At 41.7% G+C, this 23,459-nt stretch overlaps 1 protein-coding gene across 1 annotated transcript in view; it reads left to right on the top strand.

Annotated features, from left to right (window-relative positions):
- The window catches only part of mrpl3 (mitochondrial ribosomal protein L3), a 38,193-nt gene extending 17,828 nt beyond the window's left edge, over positions 1 to 20,365 (top strand). The window contains exons 7-10 of the mRNA XM_022665325.2: positions 1,866 to 1,977; positions 2,663 to 2,740; positions 11,178 to 11,255; positions 20,005 to 20,365. Of these exons, the coding sequence (XP_022521046.2) occupies positions 1,866 to 1,977; positions 2,663 to 2,740; positions 11,178 to 11,255; positions 20,005 to 20,148 (412 nt within the window). The 3' untranslated portion in view covers positions 20,149 to 20,365. The remainder of the gene's footprint in view (positions 1 to 1,865; positions 1,978 to 2,662; positions 2,741 to 11,177; positions 11,256 to 20,004) is intronic.
- The last annotated feature ends 3,094 nt before the right edge of the window (positions 20,366 to 23,459 follow it).

The following is a 23,459-nucleotide window of genomic DNA, read 5'->3' as shown; positions in this document are numbered from 1 at the left end:
TTTATGTTTAGGTGTCAATGATGGTTTTCTTTTAGCTTTCCTGTATTGAAATCCCATTTCCTTTAGGCGATTTCTTACGGTTCGGTCACATACATTGGCTCCAGCTTCTTCCCATTTATGCTTCATCTGTTTAGTTGTACTTTTTCGGTTTTCAAGACAAATGGCCTTAAGTTGCTTGTCTTGACGCTTTGATGTCTTTCTTGGTCTACCAGTACGCTTGGCTTTAACAACCATTCCATGCTGTTTGTATTTGGTCCATGTCTTGGATACAGCTGACTGTGAACAGCCCACATCTTTAGCAACCATGCGTGAAGAGTTACCTTCTTCAAGAAGTTTCACAATCCTCTCTTTTGTTTCAAGAGACATTTCTCTTGTTGGAGCCATGGTTCTTGCCACTCTAATTCGTCCAGCAGCCCTCCAAGGTGTCATGACTGCAGGTGTTTTTAACTGCAGGCTAACGAGCAGATCTAATCTGAGGCAGGTGTCCATTTAGGGAAAGGAAATTGACTGGGTGTGTCCTTATTTTCTACCTTCAATTTGAGTGATTCCATACTTTTTTCCTCAGAATTGAGTGATTCCATATTTTTTTCCCTGTGGTTGGTCAATAAAAGTAACATTCACTGACTTCCACAATGTTTTTTCTTCATTTCTTTGAGTGTTCCTGAAAGCCAACAAGTTGCACTTTGGAATGACCTTATTATTGTATCATGTTTTTGATCAGAGTTTGTTTTACAGAATGAAATGTCTGAAGGAGTGCTCATCCAAGACTGGTGATTCCATACTTATTGCCAGGGGTTGTATATATATATATATATATATATATTCTTTTTATTTAGCTTAGCTTTACATAACTCAGTTACCCTTTCCAACACCACCTAGCGGTGAGACCCGCTGAGTTAGAAGGCAACATTGCAACACCCCTGTTCCTTACTTATCACTTAAAATCTGAATAAAATAGTTTAATTTTGTGGTTGAAAGGTCACTAAATGTGAAATGAAAAACTTACAAGGGGTGTGAATACTTTTGCAAGCCATTGTACATGTCTGTAAGTTTCATCTAGTGGTTGAAAGAATAATTGCAGCTTCCTGTGCATGAAGAGTCTCTACAGTGAGCCTCACACAGAGCTGCTGTAATCCTTAACTTCCCAATATGATCTGATGATGGCTAATTTAGAGAAATAAGGTTCTGGTGGCTTATTTTGGACAAAAATCGGCTGAGATTGATACCGATACAAATCAATAAAATGTTGACAAATCTCAGCAATCATTGGAAGTGTGCATTTTTGGAAAATGTGTTTTGTTTATCTTTAAATTTGAGAGAAAAATGTAAATCAATCAATCAATCAATCAACCAGCCTTTATTTTCAGTAATACAGTATTAAGCATGACCCTTCTTTACAATGCAGCCGAGTATTTACAGTTTCAAAGGGATTGAAAATATTTAGGGAAAAATGTTAAATGAGGAAATAAAAAAAAATAAATACACAATTTTAATAAAAATTTAATATAGATGAATCTAAAAAAACGTATATATAAAATAAGAAAATCAAAAAAGTTTCCATAAAAAATTAACACACAAAATGTGAAGAATTTATAAAATATGAAATGACGAAAAAGATAATAATAAACTTAAAAATAAAAGAGAATGATTAGAAATGATCACGTGAAATAATAGCCCATATATAAAATTGGATGTTTTTTTTCTGACAATATTTATTAATCAACAGGAAACTAAAGTAATGTGTGTGTGTGTGTGTGTATGTGTGTGTGTGTGTGTGTGTGTGTGTGTGTGTGTGTGTGTGTGTGTGTGTGTTTGTGTGTGTGTGTGTTTGTGTGTGTGTGTGTTTGTGTGTGTGTGTTTTGTAGGATTGGAAAGGGTTTCCAGGGAGTGATGAAGCGCTGGGGATTCAGTGGACAGCCGGCTTCACACGGTCAAACCAAAACCCACAGGAGGCCGGGATCACTGGGACCTGGAGGGGTGAGTGTGTTACTGTGTGTCTGTGTGTGTGTGTGTGTTTGTGTGTGTGTGTGTTTGTGTGTGTGTGTGTTTGTGTGTGTGTGTGTGTGTTCTGTAGAAGTTGAAAAATCTATTCAAGCTTTTTACTCTTTAAAGTATCAGTCTGTATTATTTAGTTTCTAAACTGAAATCAGAAGCGTTTCTGAGTGGAGAAGAATATGGATAAAATATTGTGTTTAATAGTACCAGTGTTCTGGAACCACCAACCCTGCTAATCCTAATAATATATTCATTCTAAAAACTGGGGTGTCGGGTCGCTTTTTGCGTGAGTTCTTCTTCTTCTGGCCACGTAACGCGTCTTTGCGTACTTGCGTGACATGTACAGCCTCTAAAAGAGGATCTGGCTCAGTTTTACTGAACGCGAGTGGCTGGTGGAGCAATGGAGACTTCAGAAGAGGAAACTCAGAGCTCAGTAGCTCCTCCATTCACCCATAGTAAAACCAAAGAAACTCTCTCTCTCTCTCTCTCTCTCTCTCTCTCTCTCTCTCTCTCTCTCTCTCTCTCTCTCTCTCTCTCTCTCTCTCTCTCTCTCTCTCTCTCTCTCTCTCTCTCTCTGTCTCTGATCCCAAATCCCAAAACTTACGGATGTCAGCTTTAAATCTTCTCTGGTTGTGTGTTCTCTGATGATGTGGTTTTCTGTGTTTAGGACCCTGCGAAGGTGTTTAAAGGGACGAAGATGCCGGGCCGGATGGGAAATGTGTATAATACAGAGTTTGGATTAAAGGTAATGGCGCTTTTTGCTGATGTTTATTTACAGGCAGCCATAAAACCATAGTGTCCAGTTTCTTTATCATCCCACGTTAAACTGTATATACGTGTTTACGTATTTAAGTATTTATTGCATGCTGACTACTTTAAAATTAATCTCTTACATAAATATGTGATAAAAGTGATAATCACAGTGTAAATAAAATTAAAAAACACAGTCTCTGTTTTGTATGCAGACACTCATGTGCAATGCGTTTTCTGTTCATTAGTTAATTAATTAAATAAGCATTGAATTATGAGTCATTACAGGAGTTTAATTATCATACTTTCAAACCGTTACCAAGGTACAATGGGATATAACTTCATTTATAATAATAATAAATACAATATTACAATATTTCAAGCAAATATCTGCTGACGTACTTATTGCAGTCAAGTGTTTCATTCATTAAAACGTTAATTAAATTGATTAAAAGACATATTCTGTCTCTTTCCAGCTTCTGCCAGAATGTCTGTATGTTAGTTTGTAAAGAATGAACCAGTAGTCCTCCGGCCCTCCCGGAGATTGCTCTGCTTCTTGATAGCAGATGCAGCCAAAGAGGTGCCTAGATTGATCCTCCAATTGACGCCAACAGGGTATCTACAACCATAGGCATCCTGATATGTCAAGGGCAGGACAACCATACCCCCCCCCTACCCCCCCCCCCCCCTTCCGTGAGAATCCCGGAATAGAATAGGTTCTCAGCACTCCCTTGCTTTTCGTACGAGGCGAAAAATGGGACGCCTCGTTTGCCGTGAGGTGCGACCTGTGTCTGTGGAGGAAGAGATCCTGGTGTCTGAGGGAACTGGTGGCTGCGGCTCCCAGAACCCAACACGGTACTTTGGCTCCTACTTCACATAGTCAGGTGGTCAGAGTGGCCCACTCTGATCAATCGGCTGGTCGAGACCTGCCCTGGAAACTCCGGATATGCCACCAGGATATCAGTGAGACCAGAAGGCGTCGGCTGAAGGGTCAATCGAGTAGCGACATACCATCTAATGACTGCTCGAGTATACCATCCCTATATCCCTGACACACATCCGCTGGAGATCCGCGGCTCTGTGCGTCCCCTAGTTGGACTCCGAGGTGGGTGGGGAGTAGGGATGGCGAACCAAACAATATATCACCATGGAGAGAACTAATGCTAAAAGACGGATGATCGACCTGGACCTACACTACGAGAAAACGGATCAACCCTTAACTTTGAAAGACGATGGCCAACACTTTGTACTGCTGGAATCCATGACACAAGATCCTCCTATTACTAAACTGTCGCCATTTGCTATCCACAAGGGTATCCTTGGTATAGCTGGAACAGTTAAAAACGTCAAAAAACTGAGATCTGGTCAAATTTTGGTGGAATGCTCCAAGAAAGCACAGATGGACAATCTGCTCCGTGCCACGGAGCTCGCCGGTGTGAAGATCAAGGTGACTATGCACCCCTTTCTCAACAGCAGCAAAGGCGTTATACGTACCCGAGAACTTGACGGACTGGAAGACTCTGAAATAACTGACGAGATGTCATTACAAGGAGTTACACACGTGAGACGGATTATTATCAAAAAATCAAACTACACTTTCAAGACTCATACATATATTTTGACTTTCAATAGGGCACATCTGCCTGAAAAAGTGGACATAGGATACATAAAAACAACGGTTGATCCTTACATTCCAAACCCGCTCAGATGCTTCAAATGCCAAAAGTTCGGACATGGAGCAACAAACTGCAACAGTGCTGCGATATGCATCACCTGCGGAGAACCTGAACATGGAATTGAGTGCAAGGAACCCCCAAAATGTGTAAACTGTAATGGAGACCATAGTGCGGCTGCCAAATATTGTCCTGTATGGAACAAAGAGAAAGAAATCCAGAAAATAAAACACAGCAACAAGATTCCGTACTTCGAAGCCAGGAGACTTGTAGAACAAACTCTGAACTTTCGTCCTGGGAAGTCCTACGCAGCAGCAGTAAAGGTCACATCAAATGTGGACACACAAACTGATTTAACATGGGTTTGTGGTGCAAAACCCTGTCCAATTTTAAGTGCACAAGAAACGGTTACCCACAAACAGAAAACGACTTCTGGCCACAAAGCTATGGAATCAGAAACCAATAGTAAATCGAGGAAGAGTTCAGGCTCTCAAACTAAACCAACTCTTCAACACAACAAACCAAAAGATACACCAAACGAAGTAGAAATGCAAGACCCGAAACCGAGACGCCACAGAAGCTCATCACCCAGAGGTAAACCCAAGGACCAATTGCATGTTCTACCCACATGATAGCTGACATTAATATCGTACAGTGGAATTGCAGAGGTTTCAAGGCAAATTTTCCGGAACTCCAACAATTGGCGGCAATATTGAATCCCATAGCCTTCTGTCTCCAGGAGACACAAATGGACGCACAAAATATTGCAACCTGCAAAAAGTATATTCTGTATCTATCACCAGGTCCGTCCACTTATCGGCCAACAGGTGGGACAGCAATACTGATCCGGGACAATGTTCTCCACAGTAGAATTATGATAAACTCTGTCATTCAAGCTACAGCTATTCGAGTGACCCTGCATAAACCAATAACCTTGTGCTCGATGTATCTACCCCCAGTGATCCATGTACAACAGCAAGACTTGGACGCATTATTAAATCAACTCCCTTCTCCTGTCATCCTCATGGGAGATTTTAATGGACACAACACGTTATGGGGAAGTACGAAGACGGACAACAGAGGCAGAATGATTGAAGACCTTATGAATGCAAGAAGTTTATGTCTTTTAAACAATGGGGACAATACTTATCTGCACCCCGGACATGGAACTTACTCTGCTATAGACCTCACAATCTGTTCCCCGGACCTCTTACTTGACACGACTTGGCAAGTTTGGGATGATCAATGTGGAAGTGACCACTACCCACTAAGGATCAGTTTTACTACCGAAACAAGACTACTAAAACCTTCGAAGTGGCAACTCAAAAGGGCCGATTGGCAAGCCTTTCGTACTTCCTGTGAAGCACAGTACCAGATTCTTAACCTAAACGACAAACCTTCAATTGAATGGTTCACAAACTCCCTCATAGACATAGCTGAACAAACAATACCCAAATCCACAACAAAAAATACGAAACATTTTAATCCATGGTTTAATGAAGACTGCAAAGCTGCTATTCGTAATAGGAAAAAAGCAATCAAATATTTCAACAAACACCCCACTATGGACAACTTCATCAAAATAAAAATCAGCAGAGCTCAAGCTCGCAGAACAATAAGGGCGGCCAAAAGGTTCACGTGGGAAAACTTTGTTTCAAAACTGCAGATGAACTCTCCCTCAAAGAAGGTCTGGAACATGATCAACTGCATGAAGAACAAAAACAGATCTCCACAAATTCAACATCTACAATGCAAAGGAACTATAATAACAAAAGAAAAGGAAATAGCGGACGAACTTGCAAGATCTTTCGAGAACAACTCTTCCATAGAAACTTGCCTCCCTGAATTTCGGAAAATCTACTTACAACAACTTAGAAGCCCACTCTCTTTTAACTCAGACAATCATGAGCCATACAACTGTCTCTTCTTATTGGAAGAACTACAACTTGCCATTAGTACGGCACACGATACGGCCGTAGGACCAGACCAAATACACTATCAGTTCCTAAAGCACCTTCCGGACAGCACTTGCCAAACACTATTACATATAATCAATGAAATTTGGACAACGGGCAATATACCAACCAGTTGGAAGGAAGCAACTATCATCCCTATTCCAAAGCCGGGAAAGGATCACACAGATCCAAACAACTACCGACCTATAGCGCTTACGAGCTGCCTATGTAAGACCATGGAAAGAATGATAAATCGACGACTTGTGTGGGTGCTGGAACGACATGGATTGCTCAGCAGTTTTCAGAATGGTTTCAGACGTGGCCGAAGTACGATAGACCATCTAGTAAGAATTGAAGCATTCATCAGGAATGGATTTCTGAATAAACAGCACACTGTAGCAGTATTTTTTGACATTGAAAAGGCATATGACACCACATGGAAACAAGGCATCCTGGCTGATATGAAGAAAATGGGCCTCAAAGGACGGCTACCCACGTTTATTGCAAACTTCCTGACTGGCAGACGTTTCAAAGTTAAAATAAAAGACACGTACTCTGAAACCCATACTCAGGAACTGGGTGTACCACAAGGTAGCATATTATCTGTAACCTTGTTCAACATCAAAATCAATCAAGTAACTGAAGTACTGGACACTGACATCATGTGCTCACTTTATGTTGATGATTTGTGTATATGCTACAAAGGAAAATACATGCCAGCTATCGAACGAAAACTTCAAATCGCAATAAACAACATATTGCGGTGGACTGCCCAAAATGGGTTCAAGATCTCCAAATCTAAAACAACATGCAACCATTTTTGCCAACTACGATCACTTCACCCAGACCCCGTCCTGTATCTGGATGGAGTAGCCATTAAACTGGAGAAAGTGACAAAATTTCTGGGGATATTCCTGGATCAAAAACTCTCCTTTAAACACCACATCCAGTACTTAAGAAACAAATGTCATAAAACACTGAATATAATAAGAGTGCTAGCCAATACTAGATGGGGAGCAAACTTCCACCTACTCCGGCACCTTTTCAGAGCTCTAATACAGTCCAGACTGGACTATGGCAGTATTATATATGGTGCAACCAGAACGTCATACCTTCGTCCGTTAAACACAATTCAACATCAAGGCCTGAGACTGGCCTTAGGTGCATACAGAACATCTCCCATAGACAGCTTATATGTGGAAGCAAATGAACCACCGCTTCGTCTAAGACGACAAACAATGGCCCTGAACTATGCTGTTAAACTCTATGGAAATAGATCAAACCCTGCCTACAAAGCTACGTTCAGGAATCGCTTCGAAAATAAATATGAGGCCAAACCAACACAGATCCGACCCCTAGGACTTCGAATCAAATCGGACCTGGAAGCCCTGGAGCTTCCCATGGATTCGATGAATCAGACTTGCCAGCCCATAGCCCCCTGGGAGTATACAACACCAAACATAATATTGAAACTGGCAGAAAAACGAAAGCAAAACACCCACCCGAATGACTACTACCAGTTATTCCTTGAAACCAGAGGATGTTACCTACGTCATATGACAGTCTACACAGATGGCTCCAAAACTGAAACAAGAGTCATATCAGCAGTCACATGCGCAAACTACCAGCACAGTATACAGCTACCAAACTCCAGTTCCATATTCTCTGCAGAAGCATATGCGCTATTATTGGCCTTGGAATACATCCAAACAAGCAACCGGAAAAAATTTATCATTTTTACAGACTCCAAATCCTGCCTTAAAGCCTTGGAACACCCTGACACAGTCCATCCCATTGTTACAGAAATACTGAGAAAGGACAAAGTACTACGAGATCAAGACTTTGACGTAGTCTACTGCTGGATCCCAAGCCATATTGGAATCCCAGGAAATGAAAGAGCAGATCGACTTGCCAGAACATCCACTGCAGTCAGAATCAGCACACGACCCATCCCTCCCAGAGACAGCTATCCACAGATCTTCGCGTATTTCAAAAACAAATGGCAGACTGAATGGGACAGTAAAACCTTTAACAAACTGCATGACATAGAGGACAAAGTCGGACGAACCTACACTAGAATGGACAGTCGTCTACATCAAACCATACTTACAAAATGTAGAATCGGTCACTCAAAGTTGACGCACCAACATCTACTGACTGGAGAAGATGCTCCAACCTGTCACCTCTGTAACGACAGACTTACCTTGAAACACATTTTAATGGACTGCAAACCACTGCACTCAGATAGACTGAGGTTTTTTACTGAACGTGAGATGCCAAATGTGCTTAAAGCCGCAGCACCTGGAAAAATTATGAATTTTTTAAATTTTTTAAATATAACTCAACTTTTATAATTAATTTTATATAAAATAATGCACAGTTTGAAGATTTGACTTAAATACCGCCGTTAAAATGACCCTAGTGTGTCGGCACGGCGTTAAGAACCTATCTATCTATCTATCTATCTATCCAGTAGTCCTTGTAGAACTGTTAGAACTAAAGGTCGGAAAGCAGGTCGCAGTTCTCGCGAGCGTTGGTCGCGGCCGCCTCGGAAAACTTACAGAGTCTGGTTTGAGCTCAGAGGAGCTCCGGCACAGACACGAGAGCACCACTATTCCTCCTATCACACCTCAATGCAGCGCTGCAGTGAGTTTCAAGCTGTAATTTTACTTCTTTAAAAAGATCAAAAACCAAGGAAATCCTACCTAGAGGGTAGGATTTAAGTGAAACCAATGGCATTATTTTATAGATCCTCAATCTACTGCAGAGGATAAGCCCAATTTTGAACTGGACCCTGTTTTTAGTTTACAGCCCCAGTTTTGTGAGTCTGTAAACTGTAGCCTCTGCAAACATAACATTTTGTTGTTCTGAATGTGGTTTTGATTGGTCTTAAACATCCTGACCCAGAGAAAAGGCTCAGATCTGAAGCTCCGCTGATCATTTAGAGCACATGTGTCAAACACAAGGCCCGCGGGCCAAATGTGGCCCGCCACGTCCTTTTATGTGGCCCGCGAGAGCTTGTAAAATCTTAGTGTCCATAATAAATAGGTCAGAAGCGTTCTTTGACCAAAAACTACATTTCCCACAATGCTTGTCGATTGTATTACCCGCGAGGTTACGGCTTACTGCCACTAGGAGAGATATTTACTGCCATTTAGGAGAGATATAAGTTATGTGTAAATATTTATAAGACAATAGCTGACAAAATATGTTTTAATGACGTTAATAAACATCACTGTGACAGCGCTAGTCGCAGTTTCACCACAGCAAAGGACGAAGACGTGAATCACTTATCTAACCAGCCTTTACTGATTTCTGCTCCAATAACCCTTTCAATAACCTCCAATAGCCTTTAATAGTCTTCAGTAGCCTTCAACAGTCTAACCTTGCCGCCGTGGTGTGTCCACTAAACTCCGTAGTTATAAACACCATGAGGTTAGCAGCGCGCTAACTGACCTGTTTATAATGTAATCCGAGCAGTGACTCCGTGATGGCTGCTTTAAACTGCTACTGTTAGCTGCTTGGGCTGAAAGATGAACTGTATTATCCGGTTAGTGGGGTTAAAAATCTTTATTTCATACACGGAAGAACTTAAAAATGTTAAAAACGCTCCAGACTGGCTGAGCTGAGCCCTGTAGCCCGTGGCTGGGCTGTAGCTCTGACTCAGTAAAGACTGCGGACTTGTGGTGCTGCTGCTGCAGCTCCCACTAGTGGTTGTATGAGGAAATGCTAAATCTGAGGAAATGCTAAATCTGTCATGTTCTTAACAGCTCACAATTTTTTATTTTATATTTATTAAGCCTTATTTCAGTATCAAACGTTTTGATCAAAGTTAATATAACTTGTATTTTATGTCATTTCTATTCACTTGAATAGTTTGGTTCTTGATTGATGGAGTTTTTGGATTTCATAACATGACAAATTAAAAGGATTTATGTTAATAGAGCAACAAGCAAACATTTTTTCCATGCAACTGTAATATTTGATTGAATAAATAATATATTGAGAGTTACTTAACATTAAAGAGTAATTACATTCATTTTATATTACATCTGGTTACATTTTCTTACATTTATAAGTTACATCTGGCCCTCAGAGGACAGCCAATATGCCAATGTGGCCCTCGGCCAAAATGAGTTTGACACCCCTGATTTAGAGTTTCATCTAGCGGTTGAATGAGGCACTGCAGCTTCCTGTGGCCGAGGAAGCTGTCGCTACAGTGAGCCTCACACAAAGCTGCTGTAATTATGAACTCCTCGATCTGATCTGATAATGGACAATTTAGAGAAATAAGAATCTGACCACATATTTTGGCTATAAACAGATATGACAAAACCTCAAATGTATCATCCCAATCTCTATGACATTGTAGATACTGAACGCAGCTTTAGATTCTTCTAAAACTGTAATTTATACTTTATAGCCTCATTTTATGAACATTTATGTATTTATTTATTTTTGTATGAATTTTGGCTCTGAGCTCTCACTCACCGGTGCACCAGTGGAACATTTCTCATGTATGGTTTTGTATGTTCACCTACACACACACACGCCCAATGTCACAGTGGCAAAGACACACACACATACACACACACACACACACACACACACACACACACACACACACACACACACACACACACACACACAGTCAGTCAGTCCCTGAGGAGGTACAGTATCTGACTCTGTGTTCTGTTGTTGATGAAGCACCTTTAAAGCTGACGATGTCACAGAGGTGTTATGATGATGAATGAGAGGGATACTCATAAGTGTGTGTGTGTGTGTGTGTGTTTCTCTTCATCAGGTTTGGAGGGTGAACACCAAAGACAACATCCTGTACGTCAACGGCTCCGTTCCTGGTCATCGCAACTGCCTGGTCAAGGTAAAACCACCTGAAGACACACCTTTACCTGTGTATCTCACCAGCTCTTTATTCATCACACACTCAAATTACTCACAAATACAAACAAATACACGCTCCAAAACGGCAGGAACAGCAAAACGTGGACTTTATACACTATAGAAGGTGGTTAAATATGGAGTAAACTGATTGTCTCAACCATTTAAATCATGAAACTCCGGTGTATTATTGTCCACAGGTGTATAAAACAGTATCTACTGTAATTTCCGATCTGTAAGCCGTGAAAATGGCAAAAAAACAAAAAACGAAAATGGCAAAAAACAAGCAGACCTAAAAAATTACCAACTGCTCCTGGCTTCTTTTTCAGCCAACCTCACTACTGCTAAAGCTGAATTCTATCACAATAAATTCTGCTCTCTCACAGACTCCCGGAAACTATTTGCTACATTTAAATCACTACTGAACCCTCCACCTCCTCCTCCGGCTACCTGCCTTACGGCTGAAACACTTGCCTCATTCTTTACTGGCAAAGTGGCGGCCATCAGCAACCAGTTTACTGATGCACAATGTAGCAGTCCTACTGCATCCTCTACTGCCCGGTGTCCCTCCACCGAAGGCGTTGCTTTCTCCTCGTTCACTCCTCTCACTGAGAACGAGACACTGGCTCTCCTAACGCGTAGCCGTCCTACTACGTGTCCGCTTGACCCAATTCCTTCAAACCTACTGCAAACTATCGCACCTGCAATCATTCCGGCTATCACTCACACCATCAATGCCTCTTTAACTTCTGGTGTTTTCCCAACTGCTTTCAAACAAGCACATGTGACACCACTGCTTAAAAAGCCTTCTCTCAACCCCGCCCAGGTTGACAACTACAGACCGGTCTCACTACTACCATTTCTCTCTAAAACACTAGAAAGAGCAGTTTTAAATCAGGTCTCTGGCTTCCTCTCCCAGAATGACCTCCTGGACCAGAACCAATCTGGATTCAAAAAAGGACACTCTACCGAGACGGCTCTGTTGTCTGTGACTGAAGCGTTGAAAACTGCCAAAGCTGCAGGTCAGTCCTCAGTGCTCATTCTGCTGGACCTCTCGGCCGCATTTGACACAGTCAACCATGACTTCCTCCTAACTATACTCTCAAACATGGGGATCGCAGACAATGTGCTGTCATGGTTCAGATCGTACCTCACTGGGCGCTCGTTCAAGGTGTCGTGGCAAGGACAGCTGTCCTCAGCCCGCTCCTTATCCACTGGGGTTCCCCAAGGTTCGGTACTGGGACCCCTTCTCTTCTCCGTATACACCACCTCTCTTGGTCAGGTTGTCCGCTCACACGGATTTTCCTACCACTGCTTTGCTGATGACACCCAGCTATACCTGTCGTTCTCACCTGAAGATAACTCAATCTCTGCACGGATATCGCAGTGTCTCTCTGACATATCCTCATGGATGAAGGAGCATCACCTTCAATTAAATCTCTCAAAGACTGAACTTCTGGTCATACCAGCAAAACCTTCTATTCAACACAACTTCTCTATAAGCATCGACTCTCTCTCTCTCTCACCGACAAAGGTTGCTAGGAACCTGGGTGTTCTGGTTGATGACCAAATCTCCTTCACGCACCATGTGGCCTCAGTTGCTCGGTCCTGCCGCTTTGCGCTCTATAACATCCGAAAAATTAGACCGTTCTTGACGCAACAGGCCACCCAACTCCTGGTGCAAGCGGTCGTCATCTCACGCCTCGACTACTGCAATGCCCTGCTAACTGGCCTCCCGGCCTGTGTAGTAAAACCACTCCAGATGATCCAGAATGCAGCAGCACGTCTGGTCTTCAACCAACCAAAACGGGCACATGTCACCCCGCTGCTCATTGAGCTCCATTGGCTACCAGTTGATGCTCGCATCAAATTCAAAGCTCTTACAATCGCCTACAAGGTGATGACAGAACAGGCTCCTTCCTATCTGCACTCGCTCCTGAAGGCTTACGCTACCTCCCGGCCGCTGCGCTCCTCCAATGAACGTCGCCTCGCTTTACCAAACATTCACACAAAGCAATCCAGACTGTTCTCATACAGAGTTCCCCAATGGTGGAACAAACTACCTTCCACTACCAGATCAGGAGAATCTCTCACTATCTTTAATAAACTCCTGAAGACAGAGCTCTTCAAAGAGCACTTACTCTCCTAACACCTCTAACACACTAACTACTTCTAACCTCATTTCCTTCTTCCCCTCCTTCACTCCTCTATCCTATTATTCCCCTTTGTCCTCCTTTTATCCCTATCCAAAGATGTTTTACCTTTAAACTTATTTTACATTGTACTTGACTATTGTAAGTCGCTTTGGACAAAAGCGTCTGCCAAATGTAATGTAATGTAATGTAAAAATATATATCATAATTAGTGGTGTCAATCGGTTAAAAACAATTTAATCCGATTAATCACAACAAAATTGTGTAATTAACTGGGATTAATCGCATTTGTTTTTTCTTCAGTTTTGGTTTTCTTCAAATATTTAAATGTAAGAAATGTAAAATGCAATTATATGTATAGTAGTGGCGTCAAGTGGTGTTTTTTGGGGGGTATATAGCCTAGTATGGGCTATTGAGCTTCTTACCACCAAAACACGCCAGTTTAATCACAACATTGTAAATCTAAGGTTACTGTAAATAAACAAACTTAAACATTTCGAAATTCGAAATGATACTTCTCTACATTGTCCCAAGTGTATAAAGTTTGGTAGAGGGGGGATAATTATTATCAATATGGTAGGGGCTGTATTTTCAGGAGTTTTCTCGGCCCCTTAGATTTAGTAAAAGAAACTCTTAATGCTTCAGTAAACGAGAGTTTGGGGACGTCTTGTGGTGGTATCTAACTAAGTTAAGTAAAGCTAAGCCAAGTAATCAAAATTGTAATAAAAAAGTACTTTCTTTTAAAGAGGACATGAAACACTTCAAGTATTTAGTTTAATTCACAAGATGTATTTTCACTCTAACAAATCTGATAAGTTTAACAGTTGTCAGTGAAGCGGAATTAAAATAATGAGCAATCTAAATGTCATTTTTTAAGTAAGGGCAGCGCCATCTTGTCCCAGCACTGAAAGTGACGTCACGAGGTTGGTTCCCGAACGCCTCACTACTATAATCTATGAGTCTACCGTAAATTAATTCCTCAATAGCTAATAAAATCCAAACCAAAACTCAATGCAGAGCGGGGGACACTTTTGTATTGCCCCTGGGTGTAGTAATACTGGGAGTAGTGAAATTTAATAGGGTGAGGAATGAGAAATATGTACTTTCACTTTCATACCTTCAGCGGGGCTCGCAGCGCTGAAGCGAGAGAATCCTCCGGTTAGCTGCAATGCTAGGGGTTAGTGGCGAGCACGTTCTAGACCAGGACTATATGAAGGAGAGGGGTTTAAGTCAGGAGCATTAGCGCCGGATAAATAAGCTGAAGTCCGAGGCTTTTTTCCTCCGTTTTTTATTTGTCCTCTGATCAGCTGGGATGTACAGACCGTCCGACTGATAGTAACGTTACTATGAGAGCGGCAGCTGTGAGCCGAACGGAACGAGAACAACACGCTCAGCGAGAGGTACCGTTACCGAAAGTCTAGATAAACTGACAATTTGAAGATAACATAGTTAGCGTTAGCTACTTTTCTAGCTATCTTACCATAGCTAGCCAACGCTAGCTAACTAGCTAACACTAACTAGATGAAGCTAGCTACCCAGTAAGCTTTCTAACTTCTAAACTGAACGGTTTATCAACCAAACAGCGCCTGGGTGTTTCAATATCCACTTAAATCATGTTCGTTTCATTCATTCTTAATGAACTCTGGACTTTACATGTTAAATAGCTAAATGTATATAAACTAGCTGGTTAACTGGATGGCAGTAGGTTACCTGCTGTTGACGGGCTGCAGGGTTCTGCACGGCTTCACGTAGAGAGAGAATAAACACTCCCAAAACCCTTCGCTCTCAGAACAGCATCTGAAAAGTTCTGCTCAGGTTTATACAGGAAAGATCTCTGAGTGAATGCTCCACGTTAGCCTAGTTCAGCTTCGTCTTCATCCATAATCTCCACAAACAAATAAGCTCTTTTCCTCTAGCTATATGCCTGGGATCTTAAACCAACCAACCTCGTGATGTCACCAGCGCTGCACGGGCAACATGGCGGCGCCCTAGCTCAAACGTAACAAACATAAATATATTATAATTTAGTGTGTAAACATTTTATATAAAAAATTCCCCCCAAATAAATTCCATTATATTAAATCCCTTAGAAAACTTGTACAAACTGAAATGTTTCATGTCCCCTTTAAAGTCAAACGAGTGCTGGATGTTAGTCTACACAGATTTCTCTCCTAAAACTGTTTATTTGGGTGAGTAAAGCACTTTTGTTTATTTACAGTAAACTTAAACAACCACATTTCTCCAGCACTAAGGCTGGAGCATTAGCATTAAAGGCTAATTACTCCAGCAGTGCTACCTAGGGTTAGGAGCAGGCTATAGTCCGATAATACTCTCCTCTAAACAGGGAAATGGTGAGCGTGGTTAGCAGCTTATGCTAATGCTGCTCCAGGGGTTAGAAACAGGCTACAATCCAATAATACTCGCCTCTAAACGGGGAAATAGCAAGCGTAGTTAGCCGCTAATGCTAATGCTGTTCCGGCAGTGCTAGCCGGGGTTAGAAACAGTCTAAAATCCAATATTACTCGCCTCTGAACAGGGAAATGGTGAGCGTGGTTAGCAGCTAATGCTAATGCTGCTCCAGCAGTGCTACCTAGGGTTAGGAGCAGGCTATAGTCCGATAATACTCGCCTCTAAACAGGGAAATGGTGAGCGTGGTTAGCAGCTAATGCTACTCCAGCAGTGCTAGCCGGAGTTAGGAGCAGGCTATAGTCCAATAATACTCGCCTCTAAACGGGGATATAGCAAGCGTAGTTAGCTGCTAATGCTAATGCTGTTCCAGCAATGCTAGCTGGGGTTAGAAACAGGCTACAATCCAATATTACTCGCCTCTGAACAGGGAAATGGTGAGCGTGGTTAGTGGCTATTGCTGCTTCAGCAGTGCTAGCCGGGATTATGAGCAGACTACTGGCTGATAAAACTTACCTCTGAACGGGGAAATGGCTAGCGTGGTTAGCAGCTAATGCTAATGCTTCTCCGGCAGTGCTAGCTGGGGTTAGCAGCAGGCTATAGTACGATAATACTCTCCTCTAAACGGGGAAATAGCAAGCGTAGTTAGCGGCTAATGCTAATGCTGTTCCAGCAGTGCTACCTAGGTATTTCCCTGAACAGGGAAATGGTGAGCATGGTTAGTGGCTATTGCTGCTTCAGCAGGATTATGAGCAGACTACTGGCTGATAAAACTTACCTCAGAACGGGGAAATGGCTAGCGCTGGAGAACTAAACTGAAACTCCTGTATAACTCTGTACTTCAGCAGAGTGGCTTTACTGCTCCTTAATACCTGACTGGTAGAATTTATACATAAGGAGCACCGGATTATAAGGAGTACTGATGATTTTGGGGAAAATTTAAGTATTTGAAGTATTTTAAGTGCATCTTATAGTCCAAAAAATACGGTACATGGCTGAGCAGCTCCATCCAGGTCTCATACATCATATATTCAGTGAGTAATGCTGTAATCTGTTGTGTTTGGACACTTTTGGAGACGGGCGTCAAGGCATTAAATATTTATAGTCGCTTTAGTTGATTTTATATTGACTAATCGTTGCAGCCATAACACACACACACACACACACACTCGCACAGTTTTGTAATTATACTCTGCTTTGCTCCAGATCTGAGCTTTTGTCTTGTTTCTGCTGTGCTCGTCACTTTCAGCAGTGTGATGCTAAAATAACTTTCTGTTCCAACACTAGCCCTGGCACACACACACACACTTACACGCACACACACACACTCTCTAATGCTGCGTCATCTATCTCTGTATCAATACAGAGCTACGCTGGAGTGTATAAAGTTCATTAATAACTATCAGTGCATCGATTGCCTAGTCAGCGCTTTGTTCTGACCCGTACAGACCTGCAGAAACTCCTAAATACATCCTGAATTCAGATCAGATTTGTGTATCTTGACGGTTCACATTCACTGTAAATGTAAGTGATCTGTATCTGTGTGTAATGTGAACACAGAATCTGTTCCTGAATCGTCTCACATGCTGCACATTGATACCTGTATAAACGCCTCCTTCTTCACCAACAACAAATAAAAACCCTCATATTAGAGAGAGGAGAGACTCGTAGCTTTATAAAGGGTTATAAATGGATGAGTTAGCAGCTCATATGTGGAGCATCTTTTGCTGGAGTGGAGAAACAGGAAACAGCTGATCTGAAGTTCATGCTCAGGTCCAGGAGGTGAAAAAAGGACAGGTGGTTTGCTTTTGCTGTTTTTTTTAGCAGCTATAGCTGCACAGCTGAATCAAGAGAGATTCAGTGTGGGTACGTGAGAGAACCACGTAGCACTAATGCTAATGCTAATGTGTAAAAGCTGAAAGACACGTGAATTCAGATTTGATTTGACCGTTCACATTCATGTCACATGTTCACGGATCGGATATGTATCCAATTTAGGACCACATAAGAAAATGACTCATATAAAAAAAATAAAAAAAAAACTGATTTGACACGTTCACACAGCAATTAAAAATCAGATCTGAGACACATTGTGCAAAAAATCAGATTTGAGTCACTTCATCCTTAGCCTATACTGTACCAGTTAAAAGTTTGGACACACCTTAAATTCAGTGTTTTTTCATAATTTGTATAAAATGTTCTGTATTGTAGATTTTAACACTAAACTCATCCAACTTTGAATTCACTTCAAAGACAATCAAATACATTATAATGATGGAACTGGCACTCATCAGGACCGCCCCAGGAAAGGATAGAAGAGCGAGAGTTTCCTCTGTTGCACAGGATAAATTCATCAGAAATAACCTAAAATAACGTTTTAAAATAGACATTTTTACACTAATAACAGTCTTTGCAATGTCATATGTTACTTTACAACATGTGTAATAATGCCCTGCTAAGTGCAGTTCAGACACTGATCTAGTCTTTGAGCAGGGGTGTCCAAACTACGGCCCGCGGGCCATTTGCGGCCCGTTTCCTTTTTTGGAGCGGCCCGCGAGGTATTTTAGAAATAGAATGAAAGTTGGCCCGCTGTTAAGCAGGTTTTTATAATGTGAGATTCAAAGTTTGAACGCTAGGTGTCAGAAACGGGCCAAAGAGTCTAAAATCGGAGAGAGTGCGCATTTCCAGCGCAGAAAAACGGGCCAAAGAGTCTAAAAGCGGAGAGAGTGCGCATTTCTAGAGTAGAAAAACGGGGCAAAAGAGTCTAAAAGCGGAGAGAGTGCGCATTTCTAGAGCAGAAAAACAGGGCAAAAGAGTCTAAAAGCGGAGAGAGTGCGCATTTCTAGAGCAGAAAAACAGGGCAAAAGAGTCTAAAAGCGGAGAGGGTGCACATTTCTAGAGCAGAAAAACGGGCCAAAGAGTCTAAAAGCGGAGAGAGTGCGCATTTCTAGAGTAGAAAAACGGGGCAAAAGAGTCTAAAAGCGGAGAGGGTGCACATTTCTAGCACAGAAAAACGGGCCATGGAGTCTAAAAGCGGAGAGAGTGCGCATTTCTAGAGTAGAAAAACGGGGCAAAAGAGTCTAAAAGCGGAGAGAGTGCACATTTCTAGCACAGAAAAACGGGCCATGGAGTCTAAAAGCGGAGAGAGTGCGCATTTCTAGAGTAGAAAAACGGGGCAAAAGAGTCTAAAAGCGGAGAGGGTGCACATTTCTAGAGCAGAAAAACAGGGCAAAAGAGTCTAAAAGCGGAGAGAGTGCGCATTTCTAGAGCAGAAAAAACAGGGCAAAAGAGTCTAAAAGCGGAGAGAGTGCGCATTTCTAGAGTAGAAAAACGGGGCAAAAGAGTCTAAAAGCGGAGAGGGTGCACATTTCTAGCACAGAAAAACGGGCCATGGAGTCTAAAAGCGGAGAGAGTGCGCATTTCTAGAGTAGAAAAACGGGGCAAAAGAGTCTAAAAGCGGAGAGAGTGCACATTTCTAGCACAGAAAAACGGGCCATGGAGTCTAAAAGCGGAGAGAGTGCGCATTTCTAGAGTAGAAAAACGGGGCAAAAGAGTCTAAAAGCGGAGAGGGTGCACATTTCTAGAGCAGAAAAACAGGGCAAAAGAGTCTAAAAGCGGAGAGAGTGCGCATTTCTAGAGCAGAAAAAACAGGGCAAAAGAGTCTAAAAGCGGAGAGAGTGCGCATTTCTAGAGTAGAAAAACGGGCCAAAGAGTCTAAAAGCGGAGAGAGTGCGCATTTCTAGCGCAGAAAAACAGGCCAAAGAGTCTAAAAGCGGAGAGGGTGCACATTTCTAGCACAGAAAAACGGGCCAAAGAGTCTAAAAGCGGAGAGAGTGCGCATTTCTAGGGCAGTGTGGCCCGTGACTTCAAATATATTTCTCCTTCTGGCCCCCCTCCCTGCCAAAAAACGTTTGAACACCCCTGTCTTAGAGTCTCTGTAAAACACCAAATCCACCGGAGATCCTATTTAAACCTGTAAAGTTTCTTCTGTTGTAGAGGATTAGTTATTCAGAGTTACCAGCCTCAAAAACCAACCAAGTTCACAAACTCCCCAGACAAGAGCATCTATATATTTCACAGAAAAATGTTTTTAATGCATGATTTAACATTTAGCATTTAGTTTTCAACCAGGGAACGTTTTCCTGATGTTCTTGTTTGGTTGGGTTTGTTCAGGTCAGAGACACCATCCTGCCTCAACGTCTGGAGAAGAACAGGAACCCACCCTTCCCCACGTTTTTCGCTGACGGAGAGGAGGAGCTTCCTGAAGATCTGTATGATGAGAACGTCTTCCAGTTTGTAGAGCCCATACCTGAGTGACCACCTGACTCACCTGACCGTATAAACTTTGCTTTTAACCCTTTGTTTCTGCTGGACTCTGGTTAAAGTGTGGACACTGTGGACTCTGATGGTCAGACGGTTGTGTGTGATAAATTGTACGATTACTGGCTTCTGTTTAATGTGTGTGCGTCAACTTTAAAAAATATTAAATACAATTCATTGTGTTTAAGTCCAAAATTAAATTAATTAAAACCAATAGTTAATGGTTGCGTTGTTAAATTGCCCAAAATGTTTTTTATTAATTTTAAAATGTCTAGTTGTGTCTCTAGTATGAATGAATGCCATGTGAGCTTTTGTGTTTTTTGTGGAAAAAAGTGCTCCGGTGATCCGGTATAACACTGCTTTAGTCCGGTGGAGGAGTGGAATGGGGGGGACAATGCCCTGCTAAGTGCAGTTCAGCCACTGACCTAGTCTTAGAGTCTCTCAGAGTAAAACGCCAAATCCACCGGAGGTCCTATTTAAATCTATAGATCATTACACACAGAGGTAGTGGATTTTTACTTTTAACTAGTGTTTTAACTAGAACTGTTCTAAACATCTCTACACCTATATATCTCAATTGTACTTGGCTGGTGGTGTTTTTCCTCCATAGACTAATTCTAACCATTTGTTTCTTAGCTCTGAATTACTGGGTAAAGTATATAAACACTGATGTGTTATTCGCACAAATAACACAGGAATGAACTGCATGCTGTTTCTAGCGCTGTTAGTTATCTCCTATCTGACGAGACGGCGTCGCTGCCCAGCTTCAGCTCTGCCTGTGGGCGGTCCCGAGCCGAGGTGGGCGGGGCCATGAATACTAATTCACGGGTTGATGTAGACACGGTGCTTTTCCTGATCGACTCATTTTTCTGAATATTTTGTTTTACTAGCTGCTGCAGAGAATGAGAATGATTTTCATTTGATCCAAATATCAAGTGTGAAAAGGGCTATAAACCACAATCCAGACCAAAAAAAAAAAAAATTCAATCTCAATACAAAAGAGATGGTCTTGGTCTGGATCAGATAAACCACTGTTTGGTTTGTTTAGTGTTAAGTGTTAAAACAACTTTTAAGGCCATTTTATGCTTATTAGTTGGTTTGTTCTGGTCCAGATCCTCTTATTCAATGTTATTTTATTTTTCTGTTTTTTTTTCCTACATAGTAAATGAACAGGGAAGTGATCCATCAGACTATGAAGCAACACATACACTACCGTTCAAAAGTTTGGGGTCACATTGAAACGTCCTTATTTTTTAAGGAAAAGCACTGTACTTTTCAATGAAGATAACTTTAAACTAGTCCTAACTTTAAACAAATACACTCTGTACATTGCTAATGTGGTAAATGACTATTCTAGCTGCAAATGTCTGGTTTTGGTGCAATATCTACATAGGTGTATAGAGGCCCATTTCCAGCAACTATCACTCCAGTGTTCTAATGGTACAATGTGTTTGCTCATTGGCTCAGAAGGCTAATTGATGATTAGAAAACCCTTGTGCAATCATGTTCACACACCTGAAAACAGTCTAGCTCATTACAGAAGCTACAAAACTGACCTTCCTTTGAGCAGATTGAGTTTCTGGAGCATCACATTTGTGGGGTCAATTAAACGCTCAAAATGGCCAGAAAAAGAGAACTTTCATCTGAAACTCGACAGTCTATTCTTGTTCTAAGAAATGAAGGCTATTCCATGCGAGAAATTGCTAAGAAATTGAAGATTTCCTACAACGGTGTGTACTACTCCCTTCAGAGACAGCACAAACAGGCTCTAACCAGAGTAGAAAAAGAAGTGGGAGGCCGCGTTGCACAACTAAGCAAGAAGATAAGTACATTAGAGTCTCTACTTTGAGAAACAGACGCCTCACAGGTCCCCAACTGGCATCTTCATTAAATAGTACCCGCAAAACACCAGTGTCAACATCTACAGTGAAGAGGCGGCTGCGGGATTTTGGGCTTCAGGGCAGAGTGGCAAAGAAAAAGCCATATCTGAGACTGGCTAATAAAAGAAAAAGATTAAGGTGGGCAAAAGAACACAGACATTGGACAGAGGAAGACTGGAAAAAAGTGTTGTGGATGGATGAATCCAAGTTTGAGGTGTTTGGATCACAAAGAAGAACGTTTGTGAGACGCAGAACAAATGAAAAGATGCTGGAAGAATGCCTGACGCCATCTGTTAAGCATGGTGGAGGTAATGTGATGGTCTGGGGTTGCTTTGGTGCTGGTAAGGTGGGAGATTTGTACAGGGTAAAAGGGATTCTGAATAAGGAAGGCTATCACTCCATTTTGCAACGCCATGCCATACCCAGTGGACAGCGCCTGATCGGAGCCAATTTCGTCCTACAACAGGACAATGACCCTAAACACACCTCCAAATTGTGCAAGAACTATTTACAGCAGAAGCAGGCAGCTGGTATTCTATTGGTAATGGAGTGGCCAGCGCAGTCACCAGATCTGAACCCCATTGAGCTGTTGTGGGAGCAGCTTGACCGTATGGTACGCCAGAAGTGCCCATCCAACCAATCCAACTTGTGGGAGCTGCTTCTAGAAGCGTGGGGTGCAATTTCTCCAGCTTACCTCAACAAATTAACAGCTAGAATGCCAAAGGTGTGCAATGCTGTAATTGCTGCAAATGGAGGATTCTTTGATGAAAGCAAAGTTTGATGTAAAAACAATGTTATTTCAAATACAAATCATTATTTCTAACCTTGTCACTGTCTTGACTCTATTTTCTATTCATTTCACAATATGGTGGTGAATAAGTTTGACTTTTCATGGAAAACACAAAATTGTTTGAGTGACCCCAAACTTTTGAACGGTAGTGTAAGTAATCAAGTAGTAACTTAAAAACAGTGTTAAACAAACCAAAATACAAAATACTCTGTGAAGAAGCATTTAGATACTCTTATCTGGGAGCTGTTTGTTAACTTGTGGTTTCAGAGGCTGGTAACTCTGATTAACTTATCCTGTACAACAGAGAAAACTCTTGCTCTTCCTTTCCTTAGGTGTCCCTGATGAGTGCCAGTTCCATTATTGTAATGTTTTTGATGGTCTTCATGGTGACTGCTCTTGAGGAAACTTTCAAAGTTTTTAAAATTCTTCTTTTAGGATTGACTGACCATTTTTTTCCTAAAGTCATTTTAGTAGTTCTTGCTTCTCATAATATGGATTAGAACATTACTCAAATAGAGCTATTCACTGTATAGAATTAAGAATTAATCTACAGTTACAGTAGATACAGAATCACCAGCACTGTAATCTGTTGTACCCGTACTGCTCTGTAATAAATCTACAGTTACAGTAGATACAGA

This window comes from Astyanax mexicanus, chromosome 3 (genome assembly GCF_023375975.1).
Source record: "Astyanax mexicanus isolate ESR-SI-001 chromosome 3, AstMex3_surface, whole genome shotgun sequence".
NCBI lineage: Eukaryota > Metazoa > Chordata > Actinopteri > Characiformes > Acestrorhamphidae > Astyanax > Astyanax mexicanus.
Note: the sequence above shows the minus strand (reverse complement) of the source record. Positions and strands in the feature narration are given on the sequence as shown.